Source organism: Rhineura floridana, chromosome 4 (assembly GCF_030035675.1).
Source record: "Rhineura floridana isolate rRhiFlo1 chromosome 4, rRhiFlo1.hap2, whole genome shotgun sequence".
Lineage (NCBI taxonomy): Eukaryota > Metazoa > Chordata > Lepidosauria > Squamata > Rhineuridae > Rhineura > Rhineura floridana.
The window spans coordinates 41,077,426-41,096,763 of NC_084483.1; the positions used below are offsets into that span (position 1 = coordinate 41,077,426).

Consider the following 19,338-nt stretch of genomic DNA (forward strand, 5'->3'; position numbering starts at 1 on the left):
CCCAGAGAGCTATCGCTAGTCGGGCGGTATATAAATTTAATAAATAATAATAATAATAATAATAATGACTGTACACTCTAATTTTGTGTTGTACCATGCCTTCATGACAGCTGTTTTGTGTTATGTCACACCCCCATAGCAGCCATTTTGTGATTGGTGGCATTAGCATTCTCTCAACATTCGAAATCTGTCCCCAGTCCAAAAAGGTTAGCGACTTCTGGTATAATCCATATACCATCTGCTAACTATAGATGGTTAATTCTACTGTCAGTGAGCACTCCCTCTCCCCTCCCCCCCCGTCACTCACTCACACATATACACGCAAAAGAGCTTGATATGTCATGGGAAGATTGTGGGGCAGAGGTTATTTTCAGCTTTTCACATATAATTTTTCATGCCAGAAGAAGGACTGTTAAAAGCCACTTACATATTACTGGGCATGATCCATTATTAATCTGTATTTTTTAAATGTGAAGTCTTTATAACCCATAACATCCTGCTTAATTTCAGACTGTAGAACAAGAGGACAATTCAATGTATTCTCTTATCACTTCCGAGGAAGACGTTCTCTTGATTTCAGTTTTCGTGAAGACAAGCCTTCAAAGCACATGAAAATGTCAAAAACAAGGTATTTTTTTTAAAAAAAACCCAATTGAAATATGTATACATTTGTTGTTATCACTGCAGCATAGAGGTCTTTGGACACCTCCAAAACAAAGTTGCTATTTATTTATTTTTTGCTCTTCAACATGTGAATTTTAGGAATGTACTCATATCTTATCATTTAGGAGGTCATATGTCTTGTTTGGGTCCAGCAGTTGCATTCCTTGCATTTCAAGTGCTTCATAATTAAATGGTTCTCAAAAGAGCTCTTTCTTGGCTGCTGCATCACAATCATTCAAGATCCCAGACTTGTTATCTTACCAAAGATTTATATTAAGATGGTGACCCCAAAAATGGGGCAAATATATGGTATTAGCATTGCAAGATTGGCTACTTTGTGTGAGAAGTAGTCAAAATGTGGTGGTGGTTTGTTGTTATGACAGCAAAGTTGAAAGTGTTGTGTACTGTTCTCACATATAATAAGATAAAAAGGAGTTTGCAGCACAAAGGAATAGATCTCAGCTTTACAAGTGACATTATTATTATTATTATTATTATTATTATTATTATTATTATTATTATTATTATCCAGAGCTCATTGTAAATAGTCCATTGATAGATAACAAGATTCAACCGTTTCCCATAATTACTTCCACAAGAGAATGGTAAAAATTCACATGATGATACCCATGTGATTGTTTTTATGGTGACTTATTTTTCCTAAGATTCATGTACTGGTGCCTAGCTACCATTAAACATTTGGATAAGACCAAGTTCATTGTGAATCAATTGGCAAAAGTAGCTGGGCAAAAAATAAAAGGGGGAGGGAGGGAGAAATACACACACACAATTGTGCCTGCTTCCAGACCCAGGGCCTGCAGGAGGAAGAGACCATCGCCCAAGGGAAGGAGAGGCTGCTGCTGCTGCTGCTGCTGCTGCTGCTGCTGCTGCTGCTGCCGTGGAACCACCACCTCCACCACCCTTCCCAGAGGGACTTCTGCCTGGCAGGACCAGGCCCCAGGTACCCAGCCAGCCAGGACTGATTCTTACCACCTGTCCCTCTTTGGAGGGATACATAAGCCGGCTGGCTGAGGTGGCCTGGGAGACCCAGTGCCTGCAGGAGGAAGAAACCATCGCCCAAGGGAAGGAGAGGCTGCTGCTCTTGCTGCTGCTCTTGCTGCTGCTCTTGCTGCTGCTCTTGCTGCTGCTCTTGCTGCTGCTCTTGCTGCTGCTCTTGCTGCTGCTGCTGCTCTGCTGCTGCCGCCGCCGTGGGACCACCACCTCCACCACCCTTCCCAGAGGGACTTCTGCCTGGCAGGACCAGGCCCCAGGCCTGATCCTGATCAGGGCGTGGACGTTTCTGTTGCTGCCGTTGGGCTGTCCTGGAATGCGAGACTGAAGTGCTGCTGTTGCCTCTTCTGAGGTGTATGCCACCGTTGCTGCTGTCATTATCACCAGGTTGGGGGTCATTGCTGTCTATCGTTCTTGGGTCCCATTACATCAGCTACTACGGATTATCGGCTGCTGAAGCTCCTCGGATGCTGCTGTGTTGTCTGAATGTATGAGTGGGTTGTATGAGTGAGTGTGTGATTGTGTGTATATGCCATGAGTTTTATTATTTATTTTATTTTTATTATGTGCCTGGGCGAGAGGACAGTGTTGTGGGAGGGAGGACCAAAGGGGGCCCCTATTAGTGTAGTGACGGGTAATGGGAGGTATGGCGCTGTGAGTAGGACATGCCAGTTAAGGGGAACTCGCCCCAGACAACTGGTGGCTGTGACGTGTTCTGGTCCTCCTCACACCCACAGGATTGCTGGTAGTTCTATCAGCCAACCCTCGGATCTCCAGTTGCTGCTTTTTAATGCCAGATCGGTAAATAATAAAACCTCCCTCATCCATGACCTAATTGTGGATGAGGTGGCCGATCTGGCATGTATTACCGAGACCTGGGTGAGCGATCTGGGAGGTATTAATCTCTCCCAGTTGTGCCCACCTGGGTATTCGGTTCAGCATCTGGGTAGATCCGAGGGTCGGGGAGGGGGAATCGCTGTGGTCTATAGAAGTTCCATCCCTCTTGTTAGGCACCCTATCCAGATGGCTAATGGTCTAGAGTGTCTGCACATAACGTTGGGTCAGCGAGACAGACTGGGAATTCTGTTGGTGTACCGTCCACCCTGCTGCCCAACAGCCTCCCTAACTGAGCTGACAGAGGTGGTCTCGGATCTATTGTTGCGTTCCCCCAAACTTTTGGTATTGGGGGATCTCAACATTCATGCTGAGGCCACTTTATCTGGAGCAGCTCAGGACTTCATGACCTCCATGACAGCCATGGGGCTGTCTCAATTTGTTACTGGCCCTACGCATGTGTTGGGGCACACTCTGGACTTGATTTTTGCCACTGGATTAGGGGATGGTGATCTGAGAGTGAGGGATTTTTCATCTATTCCTTTGTCATGGTCAGATCACCGCCTATTAAGGTTTAGACTCACACTGTTTTCTCCCCTCTGCAAGGGTGGAGGACCAATTAAGATGGTCCGTCCCCGGAGACTAATGAATCCTGAGGGTTTTCTGATGGCTCTAGGGAATTTTCCGGCTGATAGAATTGACGGTCCTGTCGAAACCCTGGCCATGCTGTGGAATACGGAAATGGCCCGGGCAGTTGACATGATCGCCCCGGTGCGCCCTCTCCGTTGCAGAGCTCAATTGGCTCCCTGGTTTACTCCGGAGCTAAGAGTGATGAAGCAAGAAAGGAGACGGCTTGAGTGCAAATGGAGGTGAACTCCCGATGGCTGTAATCATGCACTTGTGAAGCTCTCTACCAAACTCTATGTGAAGGCAGTGAGAGCAGCAAAGAAGCAATACTTTGCTGTCTCTATTCAGTCATCCCTTAACCGCCCAGCGGAACTTTATAAAGTTGTCCGGGGACTTTTACACTCTGGTCCCCAGGACGCAATAACACCATCAATTGCCCGCTGTAATGAGTTTGCGCAACACTTTCGTGATAAGATCATGAACATCCGCCGGGACCTTGACTCCATTATTGTAGCAGTTGATCCTAATGAGGTGTCCAGAGCACAGTCTTGTCCTGTTTTATTGGATGAGTTTCAGTTGGTACAGCTCGAGGATGTGGACAAGGTGCTTGGACAGGTGCGGGCGACCACTTCTGCTCTGGATCCTTGCCCCTCATGGCTAATAAAAGCTAGCAGGAATGGAACAGCCGGCTGGGCCAAGGAGGTGATTAATGCCTCTTTACGAGAGGGAGTGGTCTCACCCTGCCTGAAACAGGCGGTGGTGAGACCGCTCCTAAAAAAATCCTCCTTGGACCCTGATAATTTGGACAACTATAGGCCAGTAGCAAATGTCCCATTCCTGGGCAAGGTTCTAGAGCGTGTGGTCGCTCGCCAACTCCAGGCTCTCTTGGATGAAACTGATTATCTAGACCCATTTCAATCGGGCTTTCGGCCGGGGTTTGGTACAGAAACGGCCTTGGTCGCCCTGTATGATGACCTCTGTTGGGAGAAAGACAGAGGGAGTGTAACTCTGTTGGTTCTCCTTGATCTCTCAGCGGCGTTTGATACCATCGACCATGGTATCCTTCTGGAGCGACTTACGGATTTAGGAGTGGGAGGCACTGCTTGGCGGTGGCTCTGCTCCTATCTCGGGAATCGTCTCCAGAAGGTGATGCTGGGGGAACATTACTCGAGTCCCTGGGTACTCCAACATGGGGTCCCGCAGGGTTCAGTTCTGTCCCCCATGCTTTTTAATATCTATATGAAGCCGCTGGGTGAGGTCATCAGGAGTTTTGGAGTGCGTTTCCAGCAATATGCTGATGATACGCAGCTCTACTACTCCTTTTCATCTTCGTCAGGTGAGGCTGTTGATGTACTAGACCGCTGCCTGGCCGCGATAATGGGCTGGATGAGAGCTAATAAACTGAAACTCAATCCTAACAAGACTGAGATGCTGTTGGTGGGAGGACCCTCTGCCCAGATGGTTGACGTTCGACCTGTCCTAGATGGGGTTACACTCCCCCTAAAGGAACAGGTACGTAGTTTGGGGGTCTTATTAGATCCGCTCCTGTCACTTGAGGCTCAGGTAGCCTCGGTGGCACGGAATGCATTCTACCAGCTCCGGCTGGTAGCCCAACTACGACCCTATCTGAGCAAGGAGAATCTTGCCTCAGTTATCCATGCTATGGTAACCTCTAGATTGGACTACTGTAATGCACTCTACGTGGGGCTACCTATGAAGACGGTTCGGAAACTTCAGCTAGTGCAAAATGCTGCGGCCAGAGTTCTCACTGGGACAAAGAAATTTGACCATATAACACCTGTCCTGGCGCAGCTGCACTGGCTACCAATATGTTTCCGGGCCAGATTCAAAGTGTTGGTTCTTACCTATAAAGCCCTAAATGGCATCGGACCGCAATACCTGATGGAGCGCCTCTCTCGCTATGTACCTACCCGTTCACTACGCTCGACGTCGAAGGCCCTTCTCCGGGTCCCAACCCATAAAGAGGCCCGGAGATCAACAACTAGATCTAGGGCCTTCTCGGTGGTGGCCCCCGAACTATGGAATGCCCTCCCAGACGAGATACGCCTGGCGCCTTCTCTGTTATCTTTTCGGCGCCAGGTAAAAACTTACCTTTTCGCCCAGGCTTTTTAAATTCTTAAATTTTGTAAATTTTTAAATATTTTAATTTAACATTCTAAACTTAATATGATCTTAATTTAAATCTCAATGGCAATTTTATTAATGTTTTATAATTGTACTATATATATATATATATTTATCCACACTTGCTCATATTTTAATTGTGATTTTATTTGTTGTACACCGCCCTGAGAGCTTTCTGCTATAGGGCGGTCTAGAAATGTAATTAAATAAATAAATAAAATAAATTCCATTTTGGAAGGGTTTGTATGGAAGGACCATAATGATATTACCAAGAATTGTGTAATTTTCTGACTGCTTTCCTAAACATATCAGAAGGATAGGGAAGTGTGATATCAGAATATATCCTGAATGTAATGTGAAATCAGATCGTTAACTTATACCAACTGAAGTATAAGTTACCCAAATATAAATTGTTAGCCTTTGAACATGAAATATTCTAGTATACAATATATCTAATCTTCAAAGTACTGGGGGGTTGTTTCTTCAGTATAGGCTAACATATATGTCAGAATTTCATGTTAAGAACAGGATTATTGGTTTCTTAAATTAATACAATCCTAGTTCTAATGCAAATTACATTTATTTTTAAGCATCTCTTGTGTCCCGCTAGTGTACAGGGCTACTCAAAATATTGATAAATACTCCCCCCTTTTAATTATTCACATCCTGAACATCTTTGTTCATCAAAGTGTATAATAGATTGGCCTTTGTGGCACTATGACATCATACCTCCAGTCCATAGGGAGAGTAATTTCTGAGTTGCATAAACCACACGCCTAAATTGCCATTTCTCCTTTTGCAGCTGCAATCAGGAAATGAAGAGGTGTAACAAGGTGAAGTATGGGTAAAAAAAAGGGCCACGTTTATTTAGATAAAGCCAATTAAGTAAATAATTAGGCCTGCAGAGTGATCGTGCGGGACCTAACTATTAACCAAGCAAGCAAGGACAATCCTGGCACATGAAAGTGGCGTGATTCAAGCCTACGCCTTCCACCAGCCCCCGAAGGATTAGGGAGGCCTTCCTCATCCACTCCATCTCAGGGCCTCACAACTCCAAGTGGGTGTTAAAGATTAGCCCCAAAGGAGACCCTTTCCCCACTCATAGGCCTCACCAACCTGGAAAGCAAGTCTCAGGTTTCACCTTAAAAGATGCCTAAAGGTGATCACCAAGCCCTACCCTTTGAAATCCCCGCACATATCCACCACAAAAGAGGACAAGGCCGCACAAGGCTGGAAAGAGGTCAAGGAAGGGTGGAGCAAGGCTTAAATTGTCTTGCCCAGCCCTGCCCAGTGCGACACCATGTGTGTGGGCATGCAGTGGCTTTAAAGCTATGTCAGGGTCCTTCCTGGTACAGCTGCAGAGCCCTACCTGTGGGCCACCATCATGGCCAAAATCCTTTGCTCCTCCCCTTGCTTTTTCCCTGGGCAGGAGGATGAGATCGTGATGTAAATATCTTACGAAGTTGAAGTCTGTAGTTCCTGTTGTTTCAGCTGGGGGTGGATGGCTGTGGTTGCCTTTACTATGGTTGTGGGGCAAGTAAGAGAGGTGCTTAAAAATGTGTGTGGTACATACTGTAATAGTCTCAAATATGTAAAGTAGTCGGCAGCTTGCAAAATCTGATACGATATTATGCTTGGATATTAGCCAATACAAATGTTTGCTGGTGTTTCATATTTTATAATTTAAAAATGTAGATTGAGATATTCACCAAGTTTTTAATCTTCATTTTTGTATGAGTCAATCTTTTAATATATGCTAGTTTGCAGTGAGACGCAATTTAAAAGATGCAAAAGAAAAGTGAAAAAACTATGCGTTTCTGCACCATGAGACAACCGTAAACTTTTTTGCTTAAGTGTAGTGTAATACACTTCATAACATATAATACATACTATTAAATAACTACAATTTTATTTAAAAAACAAAAGGAAGAAAAGAATAGATAAGAAAACTGGTTTTACTTCCATCAGCTGCAAAGAGATCCACACTCCATTTCTGAATTGTATTTATTATTACTTTTAGAAGCAAAAGTATTATCTGCACAGTAGAAATTCCTGCTCTGCTCTTCCCAGGTTATATTGTTCTGTGACTAGGCAAATAAAATTTTACTTATCACTGTTGCTTCTGAAGAATACAATAGCCATTCTACATCCTGATGGTATAACCTCTTTCCATGATGAAGTGTCAAGAAGTAGTGAATAATACTGTGTTAATACCACATATTTGGCTGAAACGAAGCTATGCCAATATACAGAGTGTTGATCCAGTTGGGGTGACCTTTTAAGATGGTCACAAGCCTATGCCCTTCTTTCCCAAGCCTTCTACAATACATAGGAGTCAATTTCTAGCATCGGTGTACAAAGGGGATGTTAGGACTGGGTCCTATACTATGTTATATTTCCATTTAGGACCAAGCATTTCTACTTCTTTAAGTATTGCTTAAGATTTATTTATAAATAAAGCTGGACAACTGAGCTTTTGTTAGATCAGGGGTAGTAATTCTATGGTATAGATAGTATTTTATTCACTGGAGGATAATAATGCATGTGCTCGATATACTTTTAAATCTGCATTCTTTTCCCTGTCTTGGCTAGCTTTCTTATCCAGGTAACATAGGAAGGAGAGAGGATTAAACCTTATTAGAAAAATAGCTGCCACTCTAGTGAAGTTTTGGGATGTAATACTAATTTTTATTTAAGTCTACAGACTGTACAACTCAATAAAGGAACACCTGCAAGTCAGCATTCTTTTTCTGCATACAGTAAAGTTTATGCCAAACTTTCACATTGTGAAAGAATTCTGTAGCAGCAGCAACACCTCTTTCAAAGATATGTAGCTATTGGGGGGGATCTGCCATCTGGTCTTATATGGAATCTAAATTTGTAGTGATTATATTAACCCAGCATCTTGTTCAGCACTAATGGCTATCACGGGAAACCTTTTCCACCATTTTTAGATCCTTCATTGTGTTTGTATGAGATTAAAATACCTAAACCAAACCTGTACGGCATTTTACATTTATTGTCCAAGACTAATATTTCAAAACTGTCATCGCTACATTTGTTAGGCCCTATATATATATATATGCCATGAAATAAACACAAGTCATGAGGAACAACTGCTTTAAGACCTGGGACTGCCCTATTTGTCGTAGCCAAATTTTTAAGTTTCTTTTAAAACTCTGAGCATGAAATCCTTCACTGGTAATTATGCAATCAAGTAGTCTTAATCAGGCTATTTAATTTGGGTGTGAACAGATATTGTTTCTGCTGTACAGGACCACTTCTGTGAATAGTAATTTTTCATATCTGGCTGACATGGGAACAACAAGCAGTGTCCAATCCTTGCATAAGCATAAAGCTGTCAGTGGCTGCTAGCCATAATGGTTATGCCCTACTTCCACTCAGAGGTAGCATGCCTCTGTAAACCAGTTGCTGGGAATCACAAGTGGGGAGAGTGCTGTTATACTCAGGTCCTGTGTGAAGGCTTCCCATAGGCATCTGGCTGTCCACTATGAGAACAGGATGCTGGACTAGATGGACCTTTGGTCTGATTCACCAAGGCCTTCCGTATGTTCTTATGCATGCAATGAGAGGCCTTTTGTTTCATTCCTTTTCAAATTGTCATCAGAAACATATTCCTTAGAGAAGACTGTTTATTTATTTATTTAGCTGGTTATTTATTTTAGAGCAATGCTTATAGTTACAAAGGAAAAAGAAGTCCACATAAATTAATATAGGATGCTTACAAGTTTACAGTTAACACAACTCTGAATTTATTTAACAGGGAAATGTACTGTATATCCTGTTAAATGCTCTCTCTCTCTCTCATATGGTTTTATTATCCGGCTGGCTTCAGTGATAATGATTTTTGTATAGGCACACTGTGAATTGCATGGCCGAGTAGTCCAGCAATCTACCTCCTACACCACACTAGTTCTCCACTGAAGCAGTCTTCTATAGCCATATTCTTAAGCTTTTAAACTGTCCACTCTGAGCAAAGCCATGTTATAAAACTTATTAAGTGTGCCTCTGCTGCTTAATATGTTGGTTACTTTTTTCTTGTTGCAGTTCTGTAAGGGAGAATAAACTTTCTAATAGCACCATTTCATCCTTTGATGAGCGCAAGAAAGCACCCATAATGAATGACTTCAAAGAATTTGTTGGAGACATGCAAAAAACTATCACAGACCTCAGAAAACAGGTAAACATATAATGTTCTTCAGATAATATTAATCTGTATGGCAAAGAAAATGTTTCTACAATATCAAACTTGCAATGTAATCCCATACATGTCTACTCAGAAGTACATCCCATTGAGTTCAATGGGGTTTACACCCAGGTAAGTGGATATAGAACACTTCCTTAAGTTCCCTGTATGGTGTATGAAAGAGTACATATAATAGGTTGAAAGGATGCTTCTGGCTCCTGCTCCGTAAGGGGTTGAGAATTGTTGGTGATTCCTTTTGTCACCTGCACATAGAAAAATCTGTTCTGAAGGTTTGGTTGACCCTCTGAGACAGCATGGAAGGTGGCATGAGGATAGGATAGGAGGGGAATCAGTGGAAAACAGCTCAGTTTCTGAGATACTCCGCTGGATTGAAGGCCCTTATACTCACAGAAGGACTCCTTGTGACAATGGAATCATTCTTAGGATCCAAATGCATGGTTTAATATATATGAGAAAATGATTCTTCCAATCATATCTGCCACTTGAGCACTTACTTTTGCATATTTTGAGAAGATGCACCCCACTATAAAATATATTATAAATAATAATGTATGTTGCTGATTCTGCAATGTTCAGTTGAGACTAGACATTATCCTGAGAAGCCTCTACAGTGTACTGGTTAGAGTGTTATACTAGGACTCAGGAGTTCTAGGTTCAAATTCCTGCACAGCCATTATGTTCACTGGGTGACCTTGGGTCAGTCACTATTTCTCAGCCTAACCTACCTCACAGGGTTGTGAGGATAAAATTGGGGAGGGGAGGGAGAAAAACTGTGAATGTTGCCTTGAGCGCCTGGTAATAAAAACAGGATATAGTTGAATAAATATGTAATTTCATTGTGCTTGGTATTGGGCATCTCAAATCCAACTCTTGATTTCCATCGTGATGAGGATTGTTAGCCCTTCTTCTCCTTGATGCGCACGTGCCCTTTCATGTGCCCTCAACAAGGAGCAAATCTTGCACCTAGAGTCACAGTGCCTCACCAGTTACAAGGAGAAATAGCAATAAAACACAGTCTTGACCATCAATGTCAGAGTGCAATAGAAGTACAATAGGAGTGACATGTGTACAACTGGGATAGAAAGTCTTAACCTTAAGGAATGCTAGTGACTCTTGCTTAAGTTACCTGTAGGGATAGGGCTTGTCAGCAAGGTGCTTTTGTCCTCACCAGGGCTAATCCAGGTAAAATAGTGTGCTTGTGGTGTTGTGTGCAGAAGGGGTCAGACATGAAGAACAGCATTTTCATATATCCAAGGGCCTTGTACCTCACAGGCAGTGAGAGCCAGTTCAGCTCCTATTAAGGGGGGCATGACAGTGAGGCACAGCACCTCTGTAAGAGGGTGTTCACATGGAGGACACAAAGCCATGTTGTGTTCCACCCCCCTCCCTTGTATTACCCAGGAGGAAGGCTCTGCAGTGAAAAGGGGTTTCAGGTGAGTGCAGCAGCAGAGCAGTAATATCCTCCTTATGGTTCTTGGCTGATTCTGGAAGCTAGAGGAAAAGGGAAGTTTGGAATGGAGCATGTGAATGAGAAGAATCCCCTTCTCATTCTTCCATGTATTTTCATTCCCTTCTGTGTCAGTATCAGAGGGCCAGTGTAGTATAGTGGTTAAGAGTGTTGGACTAGGACCTGGGAGAGACCAGGGTTCAAATCCCCACTTGGCCATGAAGTTCACTGTGTGACCTTGGGCCAGTCACTGTCTCTCAGCCCAACCTACCCTACAGGGTGGTTGTGAGGATAAAACTGGGAAGGGAGAAGCAGGTCCACCACGTTGAGCCCTTTAAGAGGAAAGGTGGATATATATGTTAACAATATATAAATAAATTATCAGGTTGGTCTAATAAATCTGGAAGAGGCAAAACAAACAAGCAAAACAAGGGGGACATGTGTGAGTCATTCCTTACCATTCCCATTCATCATCCAGAGTAACATTATGCAGGAGATCCATGACTGTGTCTGCCAGTATCATTTTTATGTAATGAAATACTGCCCCTTTGTCTCTTCTCATGCATGTGCCTCCAGCTGCTCACTTCATTTTAATCAGGGAGATGTGGAAGCTATGTCCTGGTATACGTGGCTTGAGCCTGATCACTTCCTTCTGGAAGGAAGATCCAGCTTTTCCACAAGTTCTCCTACTAGTGAGATGGACAGTCTTATAGGAGGGTCTTTCCGACAGCCCCAGTCTCCCCTTGCACCAACTTTTCCTGCAGTGTTTTGCCCATCAAAGTAATCCACCCCCCAAGTGCTCTTTGCTACAAGGGGGAAAATATGTTTTAAATCATACAGTGCTTCCCCATGTATAATAGTTTTTAGAGTTGCAAAGTGAAAATGTACAGCACTGTCTTATAATTCAATATTGTGCATAGTATCTCTGAATCTGTCTCTCAGTAAAACAAACTTGATATAATTTGAGTACTTTGAGGACATGTTTCTGTGGCTTTATTTGCTCAAACACAAAAGGTAATGGAAATGCTTTTGGTACAGATAGCTAGCAAAGTTTTCCTGCCTTTCTTCAGATAAAGAAACTTGAATCACGGCTCAGTAGAACTGAATGCACTGATGAAAAGGGTAAATCTTATTCCAGTAATGAAACCTGGAAAAAAGACCCATGCACCATGTGTGAATGCAAGGTGAGTAAACAGAGCATTCATTTTCATGGTTTGACATGTCTTGCAACACAATCTTATTCATGTTGACCTAGGCATGTTCCATAGAGTTCAGCTAGGTTTAGTCTCAGGTAAGGTGCATAGGTTTCCAGCTTTATAGTGATTTTGCAGTGCAAATTTAGAAGACCTCTGTTCAGTTGTAAATGTCATTGCCATCATAGTTTTTGTACCTGCAAATTAAAGAAGTGAAATGTGCATACAGGAATGAATGACGAATACAGCTGGAGCTTTGCTCACTGTTTTGGCATCAGAAGTCTTCATTGCCAGTTAGACAAGCTTCTGTTCAGTCTACTGGCTTGTCTCTTCACAAAGGGAACTACTGCCAGGGAGTGTGGAAATGAGCACAGAATTCAGCTTCCTAAGAGTCCCAGCTTTATTTTATTTTATTTTCAGGAGCCAATTTCTTGCTCTTACAGCTATAAAATGTTTGAGCAAAGCCTGCTAATGTTTCAAAAGCCAAAAGGATGGTTGAAATTTCCTAGAGTGCTTAGGGGGTAGGGCATGGCTTCAGTGCCCTGTATAACTTCTTGTCCCTCCCCAAAAGTAGTAAAACCAGATTAGAATAAACTGTGGAGAAGATTTCTCTCCATTTGCATAATTTATACAGTTGTAGAATGTGTTGTTTTCAGGATGTTGTTGTAGCTGCTGCTGTTGTATCCCACCCTTCTTCCCAAAGGAGCTCAGGGTGGCAAGCACATCACATTACCTCTTTAGAAAGCATTCTAAATACATTCTGAAACAGTTAAAACATTCAACCAGTGATCTCAGAGTTGCCACAAACAGTGTCTTTTAGCCATCAAATGTATGGGTAAAGCTAGTTGTTGGTAGGGATGGGATTCCCCACCCCATCACCAATTCGCTTTGCCCAACTCATCCCAGGCATCATGGAGAAGGAGGAGGCAGGAAAGAAGGGACCCTCCCCGGGTGGAAGGACAGAGCAGCAGCCACGACAAAAGCCTCCCCAGCAGGGCCAGATCACAGAGGAGGAGGAAGAACAGGAAGAGGAGGGGCCACACCATGGGGAAAGCAACCGGTTGCAGTGGGTGAATATCCGCTTAATTCCAACACTCCACCCCCCACAGTCAGAATTAAGGGGACTTTTCGCCCACCTTAGCCTGCAGCCTGTTGCTTGCCCTGCAGTGTGGCGCCTCCTCTTCCTGTTCCTTCTCTGCAGTCTGCCCCTGCCTTGGGTGGCTTTTGCCAGAGCAGGTGCTGTATCTTTCCACCTGAGAAGGGCCCCTTCTCTCCTGCCTCCTCCTCCATGATGCCGTGGGGTGAGCAGGGGGGGAGAGGGTCAAATCCCATCCCTAGCTGTTAGTAACTATCTCCATACTGGAAGGTCCCTTGTTTAAGGTAGTCATTGGACTGAAAATAAAGTGTCTTACATGAGTTTTGTGTATGTATCATTACATAGATCTGTGGGCTAATGACAATTCCTTTCTATAGGACTGGCATTAATAACCATTACATTAAGTGTTTAACTTTTGTTTTGGTAGAAAACTGTTCATGTAAGTGGACTTTTCTGCCTCAGTAGCTCAAGCCATAATACCAATTGTTGGGGGCCAGTTGCTGAATAATGCAGTTGACTATTGAACCTCTCTAATTATTAGACTATGTACTAACTGTTGCTATTATTTTCCAAACACAGGTTGGTCAGATAACCTGTTATGTGGAATCATGTCCACCAAATGATTGTGCAACACCTGTGAACCTTAAAGGAGTTTGCTGCCCTGTCTGCTTAAAACAAACTATTAGCAAGGAAAATAAGCCCTAAGCCTGCTTTGCAACTGTTACATACCAAGTCATACAGATATCTGCTCATGGCAAAATACAGGTAACAAGAGGCTTAAAACCACAACAGCAAATCAAGACATTACAGGACAGTATTCAAATGATGGTGTAACAATGTAAGAAAATGTATTATTTTACATGCTTGCCCACTGAAAAACTGCAATGTAAAAGTATTGAAAGGGAATACACAGTACAGATCAAGATAATTTGTATTAATACTTCTCAGGTTCAACAAACTGAAAACTGGTGCTGCTTTTTAAACAATCCTGTCTGAAGTGATTTGAGACTGTCAGGCTGGTTTTTTTTTCTTCATACACTGGCCAAAGGAAGACAGGTGCCATTTAATTAGATGAAAAGTGGGCCACAGTTTTATTTTTAAAATACAATCTGGTCCAGTGTTGATGTCTAACTTGCCCTATATCACATACCTTGATGGTGCTAGTCTAAGGTCTTCCTAAAACCCGTATTGTACTTGGACAGCTAGTCATGGCATGATGTCATTACATCAGTCACTCAGCCCTGCATTCTGTGGCAGTGCCAGTTCTAAAGGATGTTGAGGGTAGAGAACTTTTATTTTGCTACAGATACATAGCACACCGCTTTGCAGTATTAAAGTCTTGTCCTATCCACTGTCCACAACTACCCTTTCTATTTCTTAACATAATACCTCTGAGACGATCAGAAATCATATACCTAATTATGTGTTAAACTTCCCACTGCTACAGAAATTTGATGTAACATAAAACAATACATTCAAAAGTCTCCATTCTCATGAGGAAAAATGCATCACTGGAAGACAACAACAACAAACCACATGTTTTTAGCCATTTGCCTGTGGAGGAAACAATTATTTCCTGTCCCAATATGATGACTGCTCTGACTGCTACACATTGAGCTAAACCTGAGCTATTTACTTATCTGATTTTTCTAGATCCTTCTGGGCTCATTTGCAATGTGTGAATGCCCTTTCCCAAGAGACAATATTGTTTGGATTGGACCACAGGGGTTTTTCCTTCTTCCCATCTAATGGGGTAATGCTGTACACCTCTAGTACCGCAAACCAGGGGACACCAAAGCAGTACTAGCAAACTGCTTCTCATAATAGCTTAATTTCTAGGGGGAAAATATGCCAGAACTCAGGGTCCTGAAAGCACCATCATTCTGGCTGGATGCCTGTGTCCCCTAATACCTGGGGTATGGAGATCCTGTGTTCTTACTCAGTAGTAACATTTCCGTTTGTTCACCTTTTACCTGTCATGCTTCTATTTATGTTCCTTCTGTTGAACATGGATGCAAGGCCTGGTGCGCTCTAGCTTCTTGTAGATATCATGCCCTCTATTTCTGATGCTTAAGGTGCAAGTGCTTATATTTCCAAACTGGCACCACACATACACAAGAGAGAAATATTGGCAGCCTTGGAGAAACCCCACGGTTTGCAGAACTACACAAATAATAACAGGAACGTGAGAAAGTTGTTGTTGTTGCGGGGAGCAAAGACAACCCAATGAGGTCTGAACATGCTTAGTTGTCACAAAATACTGAATTCCTGTTGTAGTGGAAGAAAAATCATGTGGCAAAGGGAATAAAATGGAATATTGTAGAGGTGGGCATGTCTAATTGGCAGGGACTATGAACGAACACCTTCCATACTGCAAAATTGTGTTGCAGGTCCCATTTTCCTACATGCTAGGCATTCATTATTCTACATTCACTGAGTAGCCAATAGAAGAAATGTGCCTATGGCTTTTCTACTATGGTTTGTTTCTACAAGATGCTGATAATCCAGCTTGGTTCATTGAAACGCTCAAGCACATGATTATAGTTGTAAGCCTTTGAGGATCAATGCCCAAATTTAAGTGTATAGCTATTTGGGGGGGGGGTGATGCTGAAATGCAGCATCAAGATTGCTTACAGATTGTCATGGAAGATTTATTCACTCCTCACAATTAATTGTGATAAAAATATATACCCCTCATGCACAAACCGGAGGAGGGGGAGGACAAAAAAGCTGCCTTTAGCTTTTCTGCAAGACAAAGATGGGTAGGAACATACAAATCAGTCAAATGGTTATTAAAGGAATGAAGTGATAAAGAGATTTCCTCAAATGTTATGCTTTTTTAAAGGAAAAAAAGTCAAATTTGCTTTAGAATTCAATTTGATTCCCTTTAAACTGTTTTTGACATCTCATATTTGTAACTGCTGGGTATATTCATTTTCAGTGTGATGAACTCTCAGAGTCTTATAATGATCTCTTAAGAGTCTAACTTTGGAACTATTTTGCTCTTGTTCATATTGGAGCATGCCTGAACTTTTCCCCCCAAGAATCATATCTATGTCAACTTTACTTTGATTCTGGTCCTCCATTGTACCTAGAGTTGAAACTTGTCTTTCTGGTGAGGCTCCTTTGCCTTTAATAGTTGCATGCCCATGAGTACAGATTTTCCTGGCATCAAGGTGCAAGAAGTGGGAAAGTTCCATCAATTATAGTTCTACCTGTTGCACACTTGTTAAAGGTGTATTCCTGCTTCTCTTGGTGGTACAGCACCAGCTTATTCTTGAGTACAGTGTATGCATCCTATTATATGCAGGTGTGTATGCTATTCCATAGTACTGTCATGGAATGTGAAAGTGAAAACAAATTCTGTATGCTAATATAAAAGGTTCTTAAGTGCTACTAAGGCTCCTTTAAAATAAAGGATACAGAGGTAGATTTTACTGAAGCTGTGCCTAGTAGATAGCACCAAATGATGCCTACTGGTTTATTCTAAAAACTGTGTTCCAATCTACACTGTGGCACGATTTGTGAAAAATCCATCAGACAAAAGGCTTACAAAATAGGGATTAGCTGTCCCTTTACATTTTTCTTCTTAAAAAATATGGTTTCATTTAAGTTCTTCATAATACAAAGCACCTGTTTTCCCCCTTAGTAGTTGTCTTTTCTGAATCTGTGTGCCCAGCTGTTTTTTAAAGCACTGTCGAATGTATGTCTACATTAACTGCCCATTGTTTACTTTTGTATCTTCAATATTGCCTCTTTATAACCAATATGTATTATTACATTCAGTGAAGGAAAACTCTCATACCTCATTTGACAGACATGTTTGATTTCATTGATGGTGCTTATCCATGAAAAAAGTCTTAATTCCCTGGAATTTAGCAGTGTTCTACAAATCCCAACTCTTCTTCCTTCTTTTAGTCTGGACAACCAATATATGAAATTGTTAAGTTAAATCATTAGTATTTAAGGATCAGGGTTAAAAAAATTCTAGTCAAATCCATGAACCTTTTCGTATTGTGTAATTAATGTGTATGATAACCTAGGAGTGTGTTCAATAATTATTCTAGTTACAGTGCATTCCTACTAAACAATATTTTGGCACATCAACTCCCTGGCATTAATCATTGTTCATTTGATGAATATCACATCATGCATCTTCAAAAAGCAAAATTAACCAAGAAACTTGTTTGGTGGAGACAGCATCAGTATCTGTACTAGGGTTGCCAGGTTCTTGTCCTGAGACTGATCCTGTATCTTTAGGAGAAGAGAAAGTCAGCCAAGTGTAGGTGTTTTTGCAACCCTGTAATGAGAAAAACCACAAGGTGGAATTCTTTCTTCCCCCTGCACAACTTTTAAAGATACAGAAGACTTCTTGCTTGTCACGCCTGGCCTCCAAGAGGTCTTCTGTATCTTTAAAAGTTGTGCAGGGGGAAGACAAAATTCCACCTTGTGGTTTTTCTCATTGCAGGGTTGCAAGAACACCTGCACTTGGCTGACTTTCTCTTCTCCTAAAGATACAGGATCAGTCTCAGGCCAAGAACCTGACAACCCTAATGTGTACATAGTGGAATTAAGCAAAATGTGTCAGGGGTACATATCAAATGATGAATCGTGTTTTAGAGAACTGTTTAAGACTTAAATACACTTACAGAGCAATCCTAACTGCTTAGAGCAATTAGAGTGGCAGAGCCACTGCTTCATCCAAAGGCCTGGCAATTAGGGTAAAAGGCCAGTGATGGCTTTTTGCAATTTTTGCTGTGCCAGTTCCAAGGTTGGCACAGCTGAGGGTCTGAAAACTGGGCCCTTGGGGATCTGCAGGCTTTGGATCCCATGGATGCATGAACCTTTACATGAATCCTCTGGCACCCCACCCTGCCTTGAAATGCCTGTTTCAGAGGTGTCTGCTGGCTACTGCCAGTGGCAGAAGTGAGCTCATCAACCTCTGCTACAATGGAGCCCCCACCCCCTTTGGTGGAGAGTGCCTAGCCCTGCATCCTAAACCAACCACAACAACAATATGAGGAATTGTAGCCCAACTAAGAAATAAGCCCTAGGTATGTGGCACAGGATTGCACTGTAAGACAATTATATACCTAAATGTTTGCCTTTGTGCCTTTGAAGCAGACCCATTTTAAATCATGCATAATTTTAGAGATTACTTTTCAAAGTTGTTAGTATACTAAAATACTTCATTTTATTGAAAATCCAGATCACAACTTTGCTTTCCAAGCTGTTAGCTAACATTCCTATACATTCGGACAGATTTCTAAACAAGGGTAGATATCCTAATTGAAGCATATTGCTATCTATATAAAACTAGTTGGAAGTTTTAAAAAGTTATTAATCACGCTTTATTTCCAATGCTCGTATTGGGGGGGGGGGAGAAACTGCTCAGGTATTTTAGGCTGCAGTGCTATACCCACTTACCTGGGAGTAAACCTATTGAACTCAATGGGTCTTACTTCTGAGTAGACATGTATAGACTTGGACTGTATTCATTAACCAAACATACCTCTGGTTTTCCTTGTTAAAGAAAGCAGATGTCTAATCAGTATTTGTTCAAATAGTATGTAAAATTATACAAAATCCAGCATTTATTACCACTAAATTTCTGGTGGTAAACTGGATTAGGAAATAGATCTTATTCTAAATTGTTAAAGAAATCAAACATTGTACAAATGAATATGTTCTTCTCTTTTACATTTTCCACTGATTAAAACTTGTGTAACATTTTGAGACAGTGGCCAATGGCTGAATGATCATTTTTTTCAGTATTTCTTTGGTTGCAATTGTTCCATATTTATTTACTTTTTTAAAACTCCTACCGGAAGTGAAGTCTTAGTTATTTTTATTGTAATAAATAAATCTACCAAAGAATTGTTTGCACTGTTATGAATGCTTCTCATTTACAATAAACAGGTCACATTTTTAATTGGAGTCATGGTTAATTATTTTTTTAAAATGTCAGTGAAATACAAAAGTGTCCCCTTTTGACATACAGCAGTGTCAGTATGACAGGTGGTCAGGTGCATATTTATCAGTGGGCACTTGAGTTAATAGTAGGGTTGCCAGGTTCTTGGCCTGAGACTGATCC

The 19,338-nt window shown here is 41.9% G+C and overlaps 1 protein-coding gene across 3 annotated transcripts in view; it reads left to right on the plus strand.

Annotated features, from left to right (window-relative positions):
* The window catches only part of PXDN (peroxidasin), a 127,590-nt gene extending 110,072 nt beyond the window's left edge, over positions 1–17,518 (plus strand). For all 3 annotated transcript variants that reach the window (XM_061622865.1, XM_061622866.1, XM_061622867.1), the window contains 4 exons: positions 511–628; positions 9,349–9,481; positions 12,026–12,139; positions 13,824–17,518. In XM_061622865.1, coding sequence (XP_061478849.1) covers positions 511–628; positions 9,349–9,481; positions 12,026–12,139; positions 13,824–13,949 — 491 coding nt within the window. In that variant the 3' untranslated portion in view covers positions 13,950–17,518. The remainder of the gene's footprint in view (positions 1–510; positions 629–9,348; positions 9,482–12,025; positions 12,140–13,823) is intronic.
* Positions 17,519–19,338: the final 1,820 nt, after the last annotated feature.